This window comes from Pollicipes pollicipes, unplaced genomic scaffold, assembly GCF_011947565.3.
Source record: "Pollicipes pollicipes isolate AB1234 unplaced genomic scaffold, Ppol_2.1 Scaffold_3216;HRSCAF=3773_pilon_pilon_pilon, whole genome shotgun sequence".
NCBI lineage: Eukaryota > Metazoa > Arthropoda > Thecostraca > Pollicipedomorpha > Pollicipedidae > Pollicipes > Pollicipes pollicipes.
Genome location: NW_023596251.1, coordinates 559004 through 572851, shown reverse-complemented (window position 1 = coordinate 572851; position 13848 = coordinate 559004). Strand labels below are relative to the sequence as shown.

At 53.2% G+C, this 13848-nt stretch overlaps 1 protein-coding gene across 3 annotated transcripts; it reads right to left on the bottom strand.

The window, feature by feature from the left end:
* Positions 1–11242: 11242 nt before the first annotated feature.
* Positions 11243–13794, bottom strand: LOC119090918 (coiled-coil domain-containing protein 86-like). 3 transcript variants are annotated; one of them, XM_037213644.1, is made up of 2 exons: positions 13737–13794; positions 11243–12459 (listed from the first exon to the last, which is right to left on the bottom strand). In XM_037213644.1, exon 2 carries the CDS (start codon positions 12437–12439, stop codon positions 11258–11260), a length of 1182 nt encoding a protein of 393 aa, XP_037069539.1. In that variant the 5' UTR covers positions 12440–12459; positions 13737–13794; the 3' UTR covers positions 11243–11257. The 3 variants fall into 3 exon arrangements, with proteins under 3 accessions (XP_037069539.1, XP_037069540.1, XP_037069538.1); XM_037213645.1 differs by having other exon boundaries at positions 11243–12462; positions 13737–13784; XM_037213643.1 differs by lacking the exon at positions 13737–13794 and adding an exon at positions 13687–13720 and having other exon boundaries at positions 11243–12462.
* Between the last annotated feature and the right edge of the window lie 54 nt (positions 13795–13848).

Sequence of the window (13848 nt, the reverse complement as noted above, 5' to 3'; positions counted from 1 at the left end):
CGTAAAAATTGTCGACGCCGGGAACCAGTTTGCAATGGAATCCGACCATGTCCCGTATCGCTCTGGGCTTTTCCGACCTAGTTCTGCCTCGGACGCTAATAAATCCCAAATCTATTGATCCGTCCAATCCGTGAAGAGGTTCAATGTAAGAAACTCGTCATCATGACAGGTATACGATAAATGCATGTCTCTCGCTTGACAGTCAGATTGGTGGACCTCCAAATGATGTTGCCTAGTCATGTGGGTGGGCCTCCACACAATGTGGCCCAGCCAAATAAGCGGGCCTCCACATGATGTGGCCCGGTCCAGTGGGTGGACCTCCACATGATGTGGCCCAGTCCGGTGGGTGGACCTCCACATGATGTGGCCCGGTCCAGTGGGTGGACCTCCACATGATGTGGCCCAGTCCGGTGGGTGGACCTCCACATGATGTGGCCCGGTCCAGTGGGTGGACCTCCACATGATGTGGCCCAGTCCGGTGGGTGGACCTCCACATGATGTGGCCATGGAGACCGCTGCTGAAGAGTCCCCAGGCTCAAACGAAGACAGACGATGATGCTGTTCGTTTTGAGGGAAGCATTGCCCGCTCCCATCCATATCGGCTTCAGTCACCATTGAAGCTCCTTCGCTCAGCTCGCTTAGAATAAGAACATTCAGCCGGTGCTTTGAAAATGTTCTTGTCCGGCCCCAAAAACACTTTGTGTAGCTCCACACCAGCTCCTTTTGCTCGTGCTTGCCTGGGTCGGATTTGTGGCATTGTTGCCACGGCACCAGCGCCTGCTCGGAGCTGGTGCTGCCGAGGTCAGAGCTGCGCTGTGCTGAGAGCCTGCACTCGCCGGCCGTGGTGCTATAGAAGGCGGCGGCACAGGCGGGGCGGACCATGCAGGCGTGGCGACACGTGCCTGCACACAGACGTACACGCGGTCAGACACCTGCACACAGACATACACGCGGTCAGACACCTGTATACAAACATACACACAATCCGACACACCTGTATACAGACATACCACAGACATACACACGGTCAGACACCCCGCACACAAACATACACGCGGTCAGACACCTGTATACAGACATACACTTAATCTGACACACCTGCACACAGACATACACACAATCAGACACACCTGCACACAGACATACACGCATTCAGACACATCCGCACACAGACCTACACATGATCAGACACACCTGCACACAGACATACACACAATCAGACACAACCGCACACAAACATACACGCGGTTAGACACACCCGCACACAGACATACACACGATCAGACACACCTGCACACAGACATACACGCAGTCAGACACACCTGCACACAGACATACACACGGTCAGACACCCCGCACGCAGACATACACGCGGTTAGACACACCTGCGCAGAGACATACATACGATCAGATACCGAATGGCGGAGGTACGGAACAAGTGTTGACGGGCCGGGCACTCCTCGATTTTTGAGAACATCGTTAGGATTACATCTAACAGACAGTATGCAGCACATTCTAGATATATCTAACGTCAAGAAATGGGACCTTATAGCTGTTTTTTCAGCGTATTTGTGCGAAACAAAAAACTGAGTACGCTTCAGAAAGCGATTTGCTTCGCGGATCAGAAAGGGATCTGTTGATTTGTTTTCAGGTCAGTGATTTGTTTCGCGCCTCCGAAAGTTTGTGAAGCCATTCCTTCCAAAGAAAACAAAAGTACGGTTCCAAGATGTAAAAAACAAGTATCTGAAGGCTTACGAGTTTTGCGCATTGTCTTCAGTCGTGAAACTAGTGACTGAAAGTTTTTCATTGTGAAAACACTGCTGCGCCGTACTTTCCTCATATATTGGAAATGCGACAGCAAAACATGGTAGAATAATTGCAGAGTACGGGAGAAGTCGTAGCAAAAACAGACACGAAATGAATCTGGAAACAGTAACGCAATCCGAAGTTATAGACAAAAGCCGATCTCTTAATAACTCGATTTAAGAGATTCCGCTTTATCAACAGCTTGTCCTTTTCTTAGTTTTTGAACAAGTAGAAAATGATTAAGCAAAAAAAAAAGACTTTAGACATCCATCGATCTTGGATATAATAACCAGCCAGCTCTGCGAGACAAAAAGGCAGCGACTCTCATCGCGGTGTCAAGCCTACATATACATTAGCCAAGCAAAAATACTGCTCAGGGATCACTTCAACAAACACCAGCGTGATGTAAAAAATAATTATCCTTTCGGAGAGCGCTTCAAAAGCTCTCGCCTGACTGGCATGACCCGCCCTAACATTCTTCACAACAAAATACTGCGCACGTACCGCGCTGCGGCCACACACTGAAAATAGCAGTTATTAGAAATTGGAAACAACTAGTGCAGCTTCAGCTACGTACTAACTCACCGCCATAATGCTGGGACCACTGTTGTGTGCCCACCTTTTATAGGGTCTACGCTGAAGACATAACATCGGTGGTGCGGGGACGGCGGGGGGTGCGCCAAGGGGGGGGGGGGAGGGTTTAGACCCCAATCCTCTGAAAGATGTACCTTGGCCCTACGGGCGTTGACAGGAAAAAATAACCAAAAACAAGAGCCTCCTGCTGCACCACGGAAAAAATACCGAAAAGTAAGGTGTTGCATAACATTACATAATTATTTCTGAAAGGTATGGAACGGACCAAGTTATTCCAGCCCATTTGACTTGAAAAGACAAACCGTTTTTCCGTAGGCCTTTTCCCTTTAAGCGGCTAGCATTGACTTCAATGTGATTGGTTATGCCAACGGATTGCGTTATAAGCAAATGCTGCACTTAGAACGACGCGTGTGTGTTTTTGTACACAATATTGGTAATGCCAAGAAATGGCATTCAACTTTATTTCTACCAGAACTAACAAAAAGTTCACTTCCAAAAGAACATATCTGACATCAAGCAAATTCCGAACAACCAAAGTATTACCGATGTAGCGCATTATCTTTGACCTGCACGCTAAGGACTAAAACGTTGTCATGACGGGAGTATCACGAGTTTGTTCTAACTTCCCACAGCGTCTATGCTTAAATGCCCAATTTTCAGCACCATTATACCATCAGGAGCAAACTTATCAACAATAAAGATGGCACATAAGGCAGGGAGTCTGAGCACGGGCAGATCTAGCTGAAGTTTTTTCTGGGGGGGGAGGGCGGGGGGGGGGGGGCAACCGTTCGTCGCCAGCTGGCTGGTGAGGGATCCGATGTCAAGCGCATGGTGCTTCTTGCGAGTATCTAGTAGGGACACCATTCAAACACCGAAATACGTTTGAGTCTTAAACAGAAGTTAAACAAAACAGTTAAAACAGTTAAAGTTAAAACAGACGGTAAGTAGACGAAGCTTTCATGAAGTTCTGGGAATGTTTTGGGGGGAGCCAAAACATACTTTCAGAGTTTTGGGGGGCTATGGCCCCGGGCCCCCCCCCCCACCCCCCACCCCCAGGATCCGCCTATGAGTCTGATAATTTAAATCCAAAGTGATTGTCGGGAGAATATTTCTCATTTATTATTAATTTCGGCGGCAGCTACACGGGAACTATCGCACGAACCAAGCATCCACCACACTTTGAGCTCGGCTGGCCTGCCACGCGGCAGCAGTACGGTGTACTCACACTGGGACGTGCTGAAGACGAGGGTGGCCGCGTCGCTCCGCACCACCAGCGCCGTCGCTTCAAACGGCGTCATCGCAAACGCCTGTCCTGCGACGTCGCCTCCGAACAAAACGCCCCACGCCACAGATGAGTGGCAAACGACAAGAACAGTGAGCCAAACGGCAGCCATGCCGCGGGAGCGAGGCTGAAGCGGCCGGAAAGTATCCTCGTCACGGCGTCTGCAAAGAAGCGTTGTTCTCTAAAATTTTGACATTTTGTGACACACAGGCAGATCGCAGCCGTCGCCCCGCTGCTGACCAGCAGAAAGCAGCACTCGGCGCGCTGCTGACCAGCAGAGAGCAGCCCTCGGCGCGCTGCTGACCAGCAGGCGGTGCCCGTCGGCACGCTCCTGGAGCAGCGGTCTGCTGTGGCAGTGCTGCGCGTGTTAGATATATGTACAGCGGCCGCTCGACGTGTCCAGCCCCCCCCCCCCCTCACCAGCTGGTCGATCGACGCCCGGCCGCTGGGGCAGACGGTGCAGTGCTGGTGTGGACGCACAGGGACGCGGGCTGGCCGGGAACTTGGGCCGCCATTCTCACCAACTCCGAATGAGCTTGGACAGATCTGAACAATGTTTTTATTTTTGTTTTAGATGGGGCTACTCAGAAGACATGTTTTCTATAAGCTGCATGCAAAGAACTCTGCCGCATTTGGACGCAGATTCAAATGGTGCCTCTCTCTTTGCAAGCCACGCGCACTTTTCCTTGCAGTAGTTCTTCAGTGTTTTTGGTTTCAACATGTCCTGATAGTTTGCCAAATTAAATGAGCGAAACAAGAATAGATTGCAACCAAAAACAACACATGATGCCCTTCACGTCTGGCTGAACGACCGTGATCGACAATAGCTGCAAGTTGGTGAAAACAAACTTTTTCCCGAGATCCAAAATTGTGTGCAAATTAACCTGTCGCTTGCGAAGTGACAGACCCTGTGTGCAGGAGCAGGAGGGCCGACTGTTTGGAGGGTGGGTAGATCGGTGTCCTTGGTGGGCCTGCACCGTAAAGGGGAGCGTGCTCTCTCGCGGTTGCGACCGGTGCCTGCTCCTAGTCATGACACAAGCCCAGCCCCCCCCCCCCCTCCCCTTTGTCCGAATCGGGCCTCCTGCCATATCGCATCGTGACCACATATGTCACGACATATGTGGTCTTCCCGCCATACCACGGACAGACACCTACCATGCAGGATGTGTACAACAGTTGGCGGGAGCGTTCTCTCGTCATCACTGCGGTCTCCTGCCGTGTCCTGGCTCTCTGCTACACAAGGTCTCCACATTCTCGATGCATTTTTAGGTCGTGTCAGGGCTTCCCTTGGGAAATCAATGGGACCTCCTGCATCCGGAGCGAGGCCTCCTGTTACGCAGCAGCATGAACGTCCAGCATGCTGCATGGTTAGCCCGTGTGCTGCCCTTGGTTGGGACCCCCTCTCGGTCGTGACATGGACCTCCTGTCGTATTGTGGCGCTCAGCCACCTCAAATCCTGACATTGCTAAGGTCCGCTCTCTTTCGTGATCAGGGCCTACTGCGGCGCGATCACTTCCGATCACTTCCGATGGTGGCCATTGCCCTTTCTGACCTCACCGACGGCTGCTAACCATACAACCTAGATAGGCCCAGCGAAGCTTTCGAGAGGTTCTCAAACTTCAGCGGCTGTCCGCCCACCGCAACGGTGGTGCCGCCGCTCTCCGGGGGTCTAGTGCGTATAGTGGTGCTGGGGTCTAGTGCATATAGTGGTGCTGGGGTCTAGTGGATATTGTGGTGCTTGGGTCAAGTCTATATTGCGGTGCTTGGGTCTGGTGAATATTGTTGTGCTTGGGTTTAATGCATACAGAAGTGTTGGGATCTAGTGCACATAGCGGTGCTGGGGTCTAACGTATGCAGTGATGCTGAGGTCTAGTGCATACTGTGGTGCTGGCAATATGCCATTACTTTAATCCATAGCACTACAGTGCCGACAGCAAGATAAAAAGTGGGAGGAAGCTGCAAGAGGTTTGGTCTTTGTCATAGGTTGGAGCTGGAAAGACATTTTTGAAATCGCATTCTCGATTTCTTTTCAGAAAAAAACAGAGTTGGAAAACGGCTTCGGCAAGCCCAGTCTCCCTGACTGTCCATATTCTCACAGCACAGATAGTGCAACTGGTCGCATAATTGATGAAGATTGCTTCAAATCGTCATTGAAAAGCGGAAGTGAATTGGACTGCGGGAAGAGCGGGCACTCTGTGACTACCCTGCCATCTATACCCTGCTCAGAACTTAGTGCTGGCACCTATAGGATTTTGCATACCCTTGGGCTCGTTGACGCAGTAGCCGCTGGGGAGGCTTTGTACTTACTCTGCCGTAGCAGAAGGACTAGAGCAGTGCCCTGACTGCCGTAGTAGAGGCCAGAGCAGTGCCCAGGATTTCATAGTGGGCGGGGGAGAGGGAGAACAACTAAAAAATTTCACTGAGAACCTGGTTTGGTGCGCTGCATGCGACCACGTGCTATTGCATGTCGTAAAACAACGCTGCATATGCTCGCCCTTTGTATTTTTGCGCATCTACCATAATTTCTACCGTTCGTATTGTGCCACGTCCATATGACTACATGCCACAAATTTGGTATTAAGGGGAAACATGCCCCTGGGGCTACTATGTGCGTACGCCACTGGTAAGAGTAAAAAACTCGGCAGGGTAAAAACATGCACGGAATCGCCTCTGTCCCAAGGATCGCTGTCCGTGGAAAGGGTGGCAACCCTTCAACTAAATCCTCTCAACATACTGAATACTCTTATCCTAGTGATATTCGTCAACTGGAGAGCCTTGAAAGCCAAGTTTAACTGTTTTGTACTGAACATGAGGAGGAAGGTAAATATCGCCGATCAAGCAAACTTCTGTGATGCACGCATAGAGCTGACGGTGAGTAGGCAATACATTTATGGAGTGACTTAGATATGGGAGTGCATATTTGGGTGCTTCCGAATGGTTTATAACCACAGTATAATAACAACTACAAATACTCGAATGTTCTAAGTTGTGTCAGCCATCAAAAGCCACCGCGGAATGCGTTCAAGCGTAAGGCTTCTTGGAAAAGCACGCGGTGTCGAAAACTGCGGCAAAAGACGTCCAAGACCCGGAGGTTGAGCGGAATGTACCCAGTGAGTCTGCAGATTACCAGCGGTCAGCTCGAGGCAGAGACTGCTGCACAGGTCTCCGCAGACAACATTTGTATCATAAAAACCGTCATGACCGGTTGTTTACTTTCATAGGGTCATCCACAATGGAGCGTGGCTATTACAGCCCCGTCCCAAAAGCTCAGCAGGAAAGAACATGCAGGCAAAAGAAAAATAACGGACACCCATTTCCCGACTGCCAAAAGCATACGAGCCCAAGCGGTTGCGCTCTCACCGCGCGTACGGAACGCTGCTGTGCCAGTTGTGTGATGTCGGCTGGCAGTGCACCATACAATGTTGGCACGTGGCACCCGTCTTCTCCTGCCTCCCGTTCTCGGCCCAGGGAGGTGTAGGGGTCTGCCCTGCCGGGTTGGTCACACACGTGTGTCACTATTTAATACAAACATGTCCCTCAGCGCATCAGGCTGGCCGTGCGGCATCCCCAGGTTCGGCAAGCTCGGCTGTTTATCGCGCAGCCGGGTCACCAGGCCGGTCTGCCCCCGCCCCCCCTCCCTCCATGCGGTTCAGGTAGCCGTAGCTCATGCATGCAGCATAAGCTTGGCAGTCATTTTGTTCACCGTCAATACAGTCACTGAGATTGGTTCCCCGTAATGGTGGGGCAAACAGGATTCCGCCGCTGCGTGATTGCTCGCCGGAAATTAATTTGCAGGAGAATGACAGCCGGCCGTGTTTGAAGTCGGAGGATGGGTTTGCAGTGTCACGCCAATGACCGGCTACCTGCAGTTTGTTGTCGTGCGCAGACCACAGCACTACGGGTGATGACACTTCACAGCTCCAGTTCCTGCGAGGCAAAATTTGTTATGTCGCTAGGCGGCCGTTTTCAATTTCCTCTTATTACATTGCGGTTCCAGTGTGTGGGGTTGACTGCAGTGGCCTTGAATCCGACTGCGAGTCGATTCCGCTCGGGCCTGAATCCGATTCCGATTCCGATTCATTGGTTTCTCCGCTGTGTGCGATTATCAGCCTTGATTCACGTGGTTCGCGGCGGGATCAGAGTTGATTCAGCTCCGATTCGAGGATGCATGTTTGATGGTTTCACAACCTAATTCATTCACAATCTCCAAAGTATTTACATCTCAGGCTTGCCACTGAACAAGGTGACTCAGCCAGCTAGTATGTGGTAACATTGTATGTAACATGGAAATTAAGACCTATCTGCTCGCTTGGCTGGGATGCAGCGGGCCAGGTTTTGTAAGCGGAAGCTTTAGGTATCTCAAAACTCGATTCCACCCAGGCAGGTTCCTCTCATTACATTCCGGTTCCAGGGTGCACGATATAGGCGAGCTTGCCCACTTTGACTCATGCATGACTCGCGTCCCGTACACGTCTTCACAACTGATGCGGGCCACACCGTTGGCGTAACGGAAGGATTGCTAGCGCCCCCGGCTCAAATTGCTCGACGCCGCGCATCGTTGCGCTGCAGCCATCTGAGAATCGCCCATTCGTTTTTCTGTGCGTGCATAGCGCACTTCCCCAGATATCGCACTGCCAATTGCTTCGTTCGCAGCACCAACTTTTCCATTGCACATTTGAGCCCATCTTCTTAAGCATATATTCCAACATATCTTCCTTGTGCCAGCGGTGTTTCTCCAGCTCTTTGTCATCGTTTCAGTCCGCATACCCAGGCTTCGCGTACGTCGCACCGGCCTGACATTTAGCGAGGAAAACACGTCGCTCACGTTGACATTCTCGTCGACAGCCGATGATCGCGCCGGTCAGGCTCCGGTGCTCGACCGACGGTTAGTTGTGTCCCTACGAGACGCTACGAAACGGCGATGCTCGGCTGAGCATGCCCAACTTTAGTAACATGGGCACTGCACGCACGCGCAACAGCCAAGCGACCGGAGCGGGAGCCCCTCAGCCGTCAGTGTATGCTGTCCAAAGCCGCCACGTGTCTCGCTACGCTGACTCACACTCCCCCCCCCCTCCCCCCCCCCCCACCACCAGGCGACCACTGCACTGGCGGGCCGGACGCGTCAACGGTCGGCCACATCACGGACGCGGCTGACCCATGCACGTGCGCGTCTGCCGTCCGAACTCGGCGCGCGGCCCGACGCCGTCGGATCAAGTGTCGTCGCTCCGCCGGCGCGCACCTCCAGACGGCTGGCGCGGGGCTGAGCTCGGGCTGGCGCAGGGCTGAGCTCGGGCTGGCGCGGGGCTGGGCTACGGCTGGCGCGGGGCTGAGCTCGGACTGGCGCGGGGCTGGGCTACGGCTGGCGCGGGGCTGAGCTCGGACTGGCGCGGCCTGAGCTACGGCTGGCGCGGGCTGAGCTACGGCTGGCGCGGGGCTGAGCTCGGGTTGGTGCGGGGCTGAGCTCGGGCTGGCGCGGGCTGAGCTACGGCTGGCGCGGGGCTGAGCTCGGGCTGGCGAGGGGCTGAGCTCAGACTGGCGCGGGCTGGACTACGGCTGGCGCGGGGCTGAGCTCGGGGTGGCGCGGGGCTGGGCTTGGACTGGCGCAGAGTTAAGCTCGGGGTGGCGCGGGGCTGAGCTCGGGCTGGCGCGGGGCTGACTGGCGGGGGCTGGGCTTGGGCTGGCGCGGGGCTGAGCTACGGTTGGCGCGGGGCTGGGCTCGGGTTGGTGCGGGGCTGAGCTTGGGCTGGCGCAGGGCTGAGCTTGGACTGGAGCAGGGCTGCGCTCGGACTGGCGCGGGGCTGAGCTCGGACTGGCGCCGGCTGTGCTCGGACTGGCGCGGGGCTGAGCTCAGGGTGGCGCGGGGCTGAGCTCGGGCTGGCGCAGGGCTGAGCTTGGACTGGAGCGGGGCTGCGCTCGGACTGGCGCGGGGCTGAGTTCGGTGGCCGCCGCACGGACTGCTTCGGTTGTAGTGGTATCATCCCGGGCCACTTGAACAATGGCCAATCCTACTCAAAGCCGCGAGAGTCGTAAGGTGGCGTCCCTGGCCCGACCTTCGAATTTGCTGGCTGGGTGAAGGCGGGCGGCGGGTGCGTATATTGTACCCCCGGCCAGTTATCTCGTGTGTCTTGGCGGAGACGCGTTGGATCGAGGTGAGTATTGAACTGATACCAGGCGGAGGAGAGCAGAAGAGCCGGATACAAGGGACCCAGTTACTAGCGTTTGGCACCGACTGCAGACCCCTTCCCCGTCTCCTAGTCGTCTAGTAGCATCCGGGCCGGTATGAGGGCCGCTGACGCCGCTCGCCTGCTGACACACCAGCTGTGGCGACAGATGAACGCCCGCGCCAAGTTCTAACAGCAGACGGCGGGATTTCTCCGCGGACAATGTCAGTCGCCGTTCCTCGCTGTTACCCGGGCCCAAACTTGCGTTCGACTCGAGCTGAATCATCAATTGGTTCAAAAGTCAACCGTTTCGGGGTGAGCCGCGAGCTGAATCGGCTTATTAGGAAGCATGCTGCTTTGAGCCATGAACTGAACCACATTCTTTGTAAATTTCATGAGTTGAATCGTAAGCCGATCGTTTCTTACAATGTCGTGCCAGAGAGTCAGAGGCTCAAATTAAAATAGCGACACGGAGACGCACGCCACGCCCACGGCAACTCAGCAGACCGTTGAGAGCTTTAAAATGAACAGCATACATAGCAAGTCAGTTCTTTTTTGCAAAATTAGCATCACGTTTCTTATCGCTATCTCTAAGCAGCAAGCAAAATATCGTTGATCCTGATGTTAAGTTTGTCAAACCACAGCCAGGAGCCAGAGGACATTGCATGGTACAAACATCCCGCATTCCCATACCCTTTGCTAACGTAAGTGAAAGATTGTCTGCTTCCGATCAAATCCACGGGCTTTTCACACTTCCCATTGTCTATTGTCACAATCATGAGCGAATCCACACCTGACATCCCTTTCGCTACTTGACCTGCTATAAGCATGCTATTGCTGAGGCTATATGAAAGAAACGGCAAGTATACGTCGCATGCTACATAACTAATGCGTATGGGTCGTAGGTGCCAGGTAGAATGGGCTGACCAGTAGCTCAACCTTAAGAGAGGTGATTAGTAGCGGGCTGCAGGAAAGGCACTGTTTGCTGCATTGCATCTGCTAGTTTCGAAGTTCAAGTTTGTTTCCAGACTTGCTGTGCCCATTTTCCATGCTTTGATGGAAAATGCATGCTATATATATATATATATATATATATATATATATATATATATATATATATATATATTATACAGCTCATGAATCACAGGGCAACGAGCCAGAACTGAATGTGGGATCCTTCGCTTTGTGAGCTACATGAGTCCTGAGCCAAATGATTCAACGCATGTGATGAGTCTGAATTGAGTAAAAAATGGAACGGATTAAAGTTTTAAAAAAATGGAACGGAGTTATGTCATGGGCTGAACCTGATCACGAAATCTGTGAGCTGGCCCTGAGTCGCCCCCTCCGCCCCCAAAAGAGTTGAATCACACACAAGTCCTCCCATGCTAACAACCTGTAGTGCCATGTCAAGCCTTTATTCGTCTAGAACACTTTTACCCACCACGGTCGTGTCGCGTTTCTGCAACAAGCGCAGCTGCTTCTTCTTCATTCGTTTTATTTTTTGTGGGTTCTTTATGACCTGATAGACCTCCGACTTAAGCGCGTTTTCCGCCGTTTTCTTCTCGTTGTACTCCCGCCGCTTGCGCAGCTCCTGCTGCTTCTGCTTCCGCTCGTCCTTCAGCTGATTCTCCAAGGCCTTCACCACCTTCAACTGCTGTCGCTTCTGCATGCGCACCTCGTAACTGACGGGATCGCGCACTAGCACTTTCGATGCCCTCGAGCGTACCGGCTTCCAGAAGCGGCCCGACTTGGGCTGGCCGCGCGGCGGCGGCGGCGGCCGGACGGCTTGTGACGGCGGTCGGGCGGTTTGCGACGGAGGCGGCGGTGGCAGCGGTGGCTCACCACGCTCCGTGTCCCGCCCGCCGGCCAGGATCCTCTGGACGGCTGCGAGTCCCCGGCTCTGCGCGGCCGGCGCAGCAGCGGCGGCCGGCGCCGGCTCAGCCGCCGGCGTCAGCGCGTCCTCCACTTCCATCGCGTCCTCCTCCGGCGCCGCCGCCGCCTGATCCGGCGCTGGTTGTTCTGCCGTCGGCCCGGTCGGCGCCGCCTCGTCCGCCTCGCGTGGCGCTGGCACCACCGCGCGCGTCACCTTCTCCGCGGAGTTCTGCTCGACCGACTGCTTCTCCTCCTCCGGGGACTCCCCCTTGGCCGGTCGCTCCTCCTCCGGGAACTCCGGCTTGGCCGGTCGCTCCCCCTCCGGGGGCTCCGGCTTGGCCAGCCGCTCCTCCTCCACCGGAGACTCTGGCTTGGCCGGTCGCTCCTCCTTTTCCGGAGACTCAGCCAGCCGCTCCTCCTCCTTCTCCTCCTCCAGGGACCCAGCCAGTCGCTCTGGCAGCGTCGGCAGCGCGTCCGCCTGGCGCCGGTAGCGCTGCAGCAGCTCCTTGCGGTGCGGCCGCGCTTCAGCCGGCTCGGCGGACGGCGCCGTCAGCGAGGAGGTGCGCCGCCGCCGCGCCGGCGCCGGCGTCGGCGACGCTGGCGGCGCGGCTGCGTTGAGAGAGGCGTGGCGGGTGCGGCCTGCTACAGGCGCCCTGGCGGGAGGGCCGGTCTCAGGGCCGCCTCCGGCTGGCGGCTGGTAGGAGCGAGTTCTGGTGCTGACCATGGCTGTGGGGATGTGGCCGCCTGCTGGGATACAGGCAAATGTGTAGTGTCATGGCAGTGTTTTGCTATGTTGCAATGACAGCTGTGATACATAGATTACATTTCTAATATGAATCTGTAATAGTCTCATATTTCCACACAAGCTGTGGGTACTAGATTGCAAAGCAGTACAGTAAACTAAGTGCAACCAAATAACACAGTTCACGTCCCCTTACAACTCAATCACTAAGGTAATGCCAACATGGTGTGAAAAACTGGTTGTGTATTCTATCTCCACTACCAGAGAAAAAAATTGTTTAATTCATACTTTTACAGTTCACTGCATTTACTGTTTACCCAGGCTTCCCACCAGCTTTATAGGTCATTTCAGGACTTTGTGGGCTTAAGCATTTGAAGATTGCTTGAAGACATTATTTCAACTAAAGCATGTTCAAATTTAATCAGTGAATGCTATTCTATCTATGAAAATGTTTTCTGATAGCCCTATTGAGCATCAAACATCCATATCTTCAGGTGCTTTGCAACCAAAGTTATGGCAAATTTGATACCTGGCAGCATATAATTATCAAAATATGTGTATTTGGTTGTGGCTGGACTGTTCGGCTCACAAGCATTCAATTACAAATATAGGATATCTATGATCAATCCAGGGCCATGGCTATTTTTCCATAAGGGGGGGGGGGGGGGGGCAGAAACTCAGTCAAAATGTCATAACAGAACCAATGGAATGGTCAATGGAGTTCACATAAAAATGAGGGCTAAGGGGGAGCTTGCCCCACAGCCCTGCTCCCCCCCCCCCTTACCTGGCTGCAGCTATGGATTCGCTACCAACAAGGGCTCAAATTAATTAATTTTATTGCCCTTTCACCCCTTCAAAGGATTTAAAATGTGAATGCTGCTAGACTAACACAGTTCGGTAATGCCTACTGACTAGAACAACAACCTTCTCTCAATTAACGTATGTAAGACAGTGGTAATAGCTCTATTCCTTGGAGAAAAACCAAGAAAATGTGGAAATAAATGGGTCGATATGTCTGCAACACGCCTTCATCGAAACAAAAGCATAAGTTTATGCTGCTCAGTTATTACAGTTTTCACTTCTGCTATTGTTTTGATAAGGGCATGTTGCCGAAATATAAACCCATCTATATCTCCATTCTCCTGGTTTTTTTTCTCCGAGGAATAAGGCTATTAATTCTGTCTTATCTGTGTGAATAATGTTCCTCGCAAATGCACTGAACAACTTACGTAACTCCTCGCATTTCATCACAAATGAACAATAAACCACCACTACTTACGAGAAAGGACGCATCCAGCCGATCAAGCCCCAACGCATAAGACTCCAGCCTTGCAAATGAAAGCCAAGCGTGAAATATCGTCGCACCTGCGCTATATATGTCCCAGCATTAC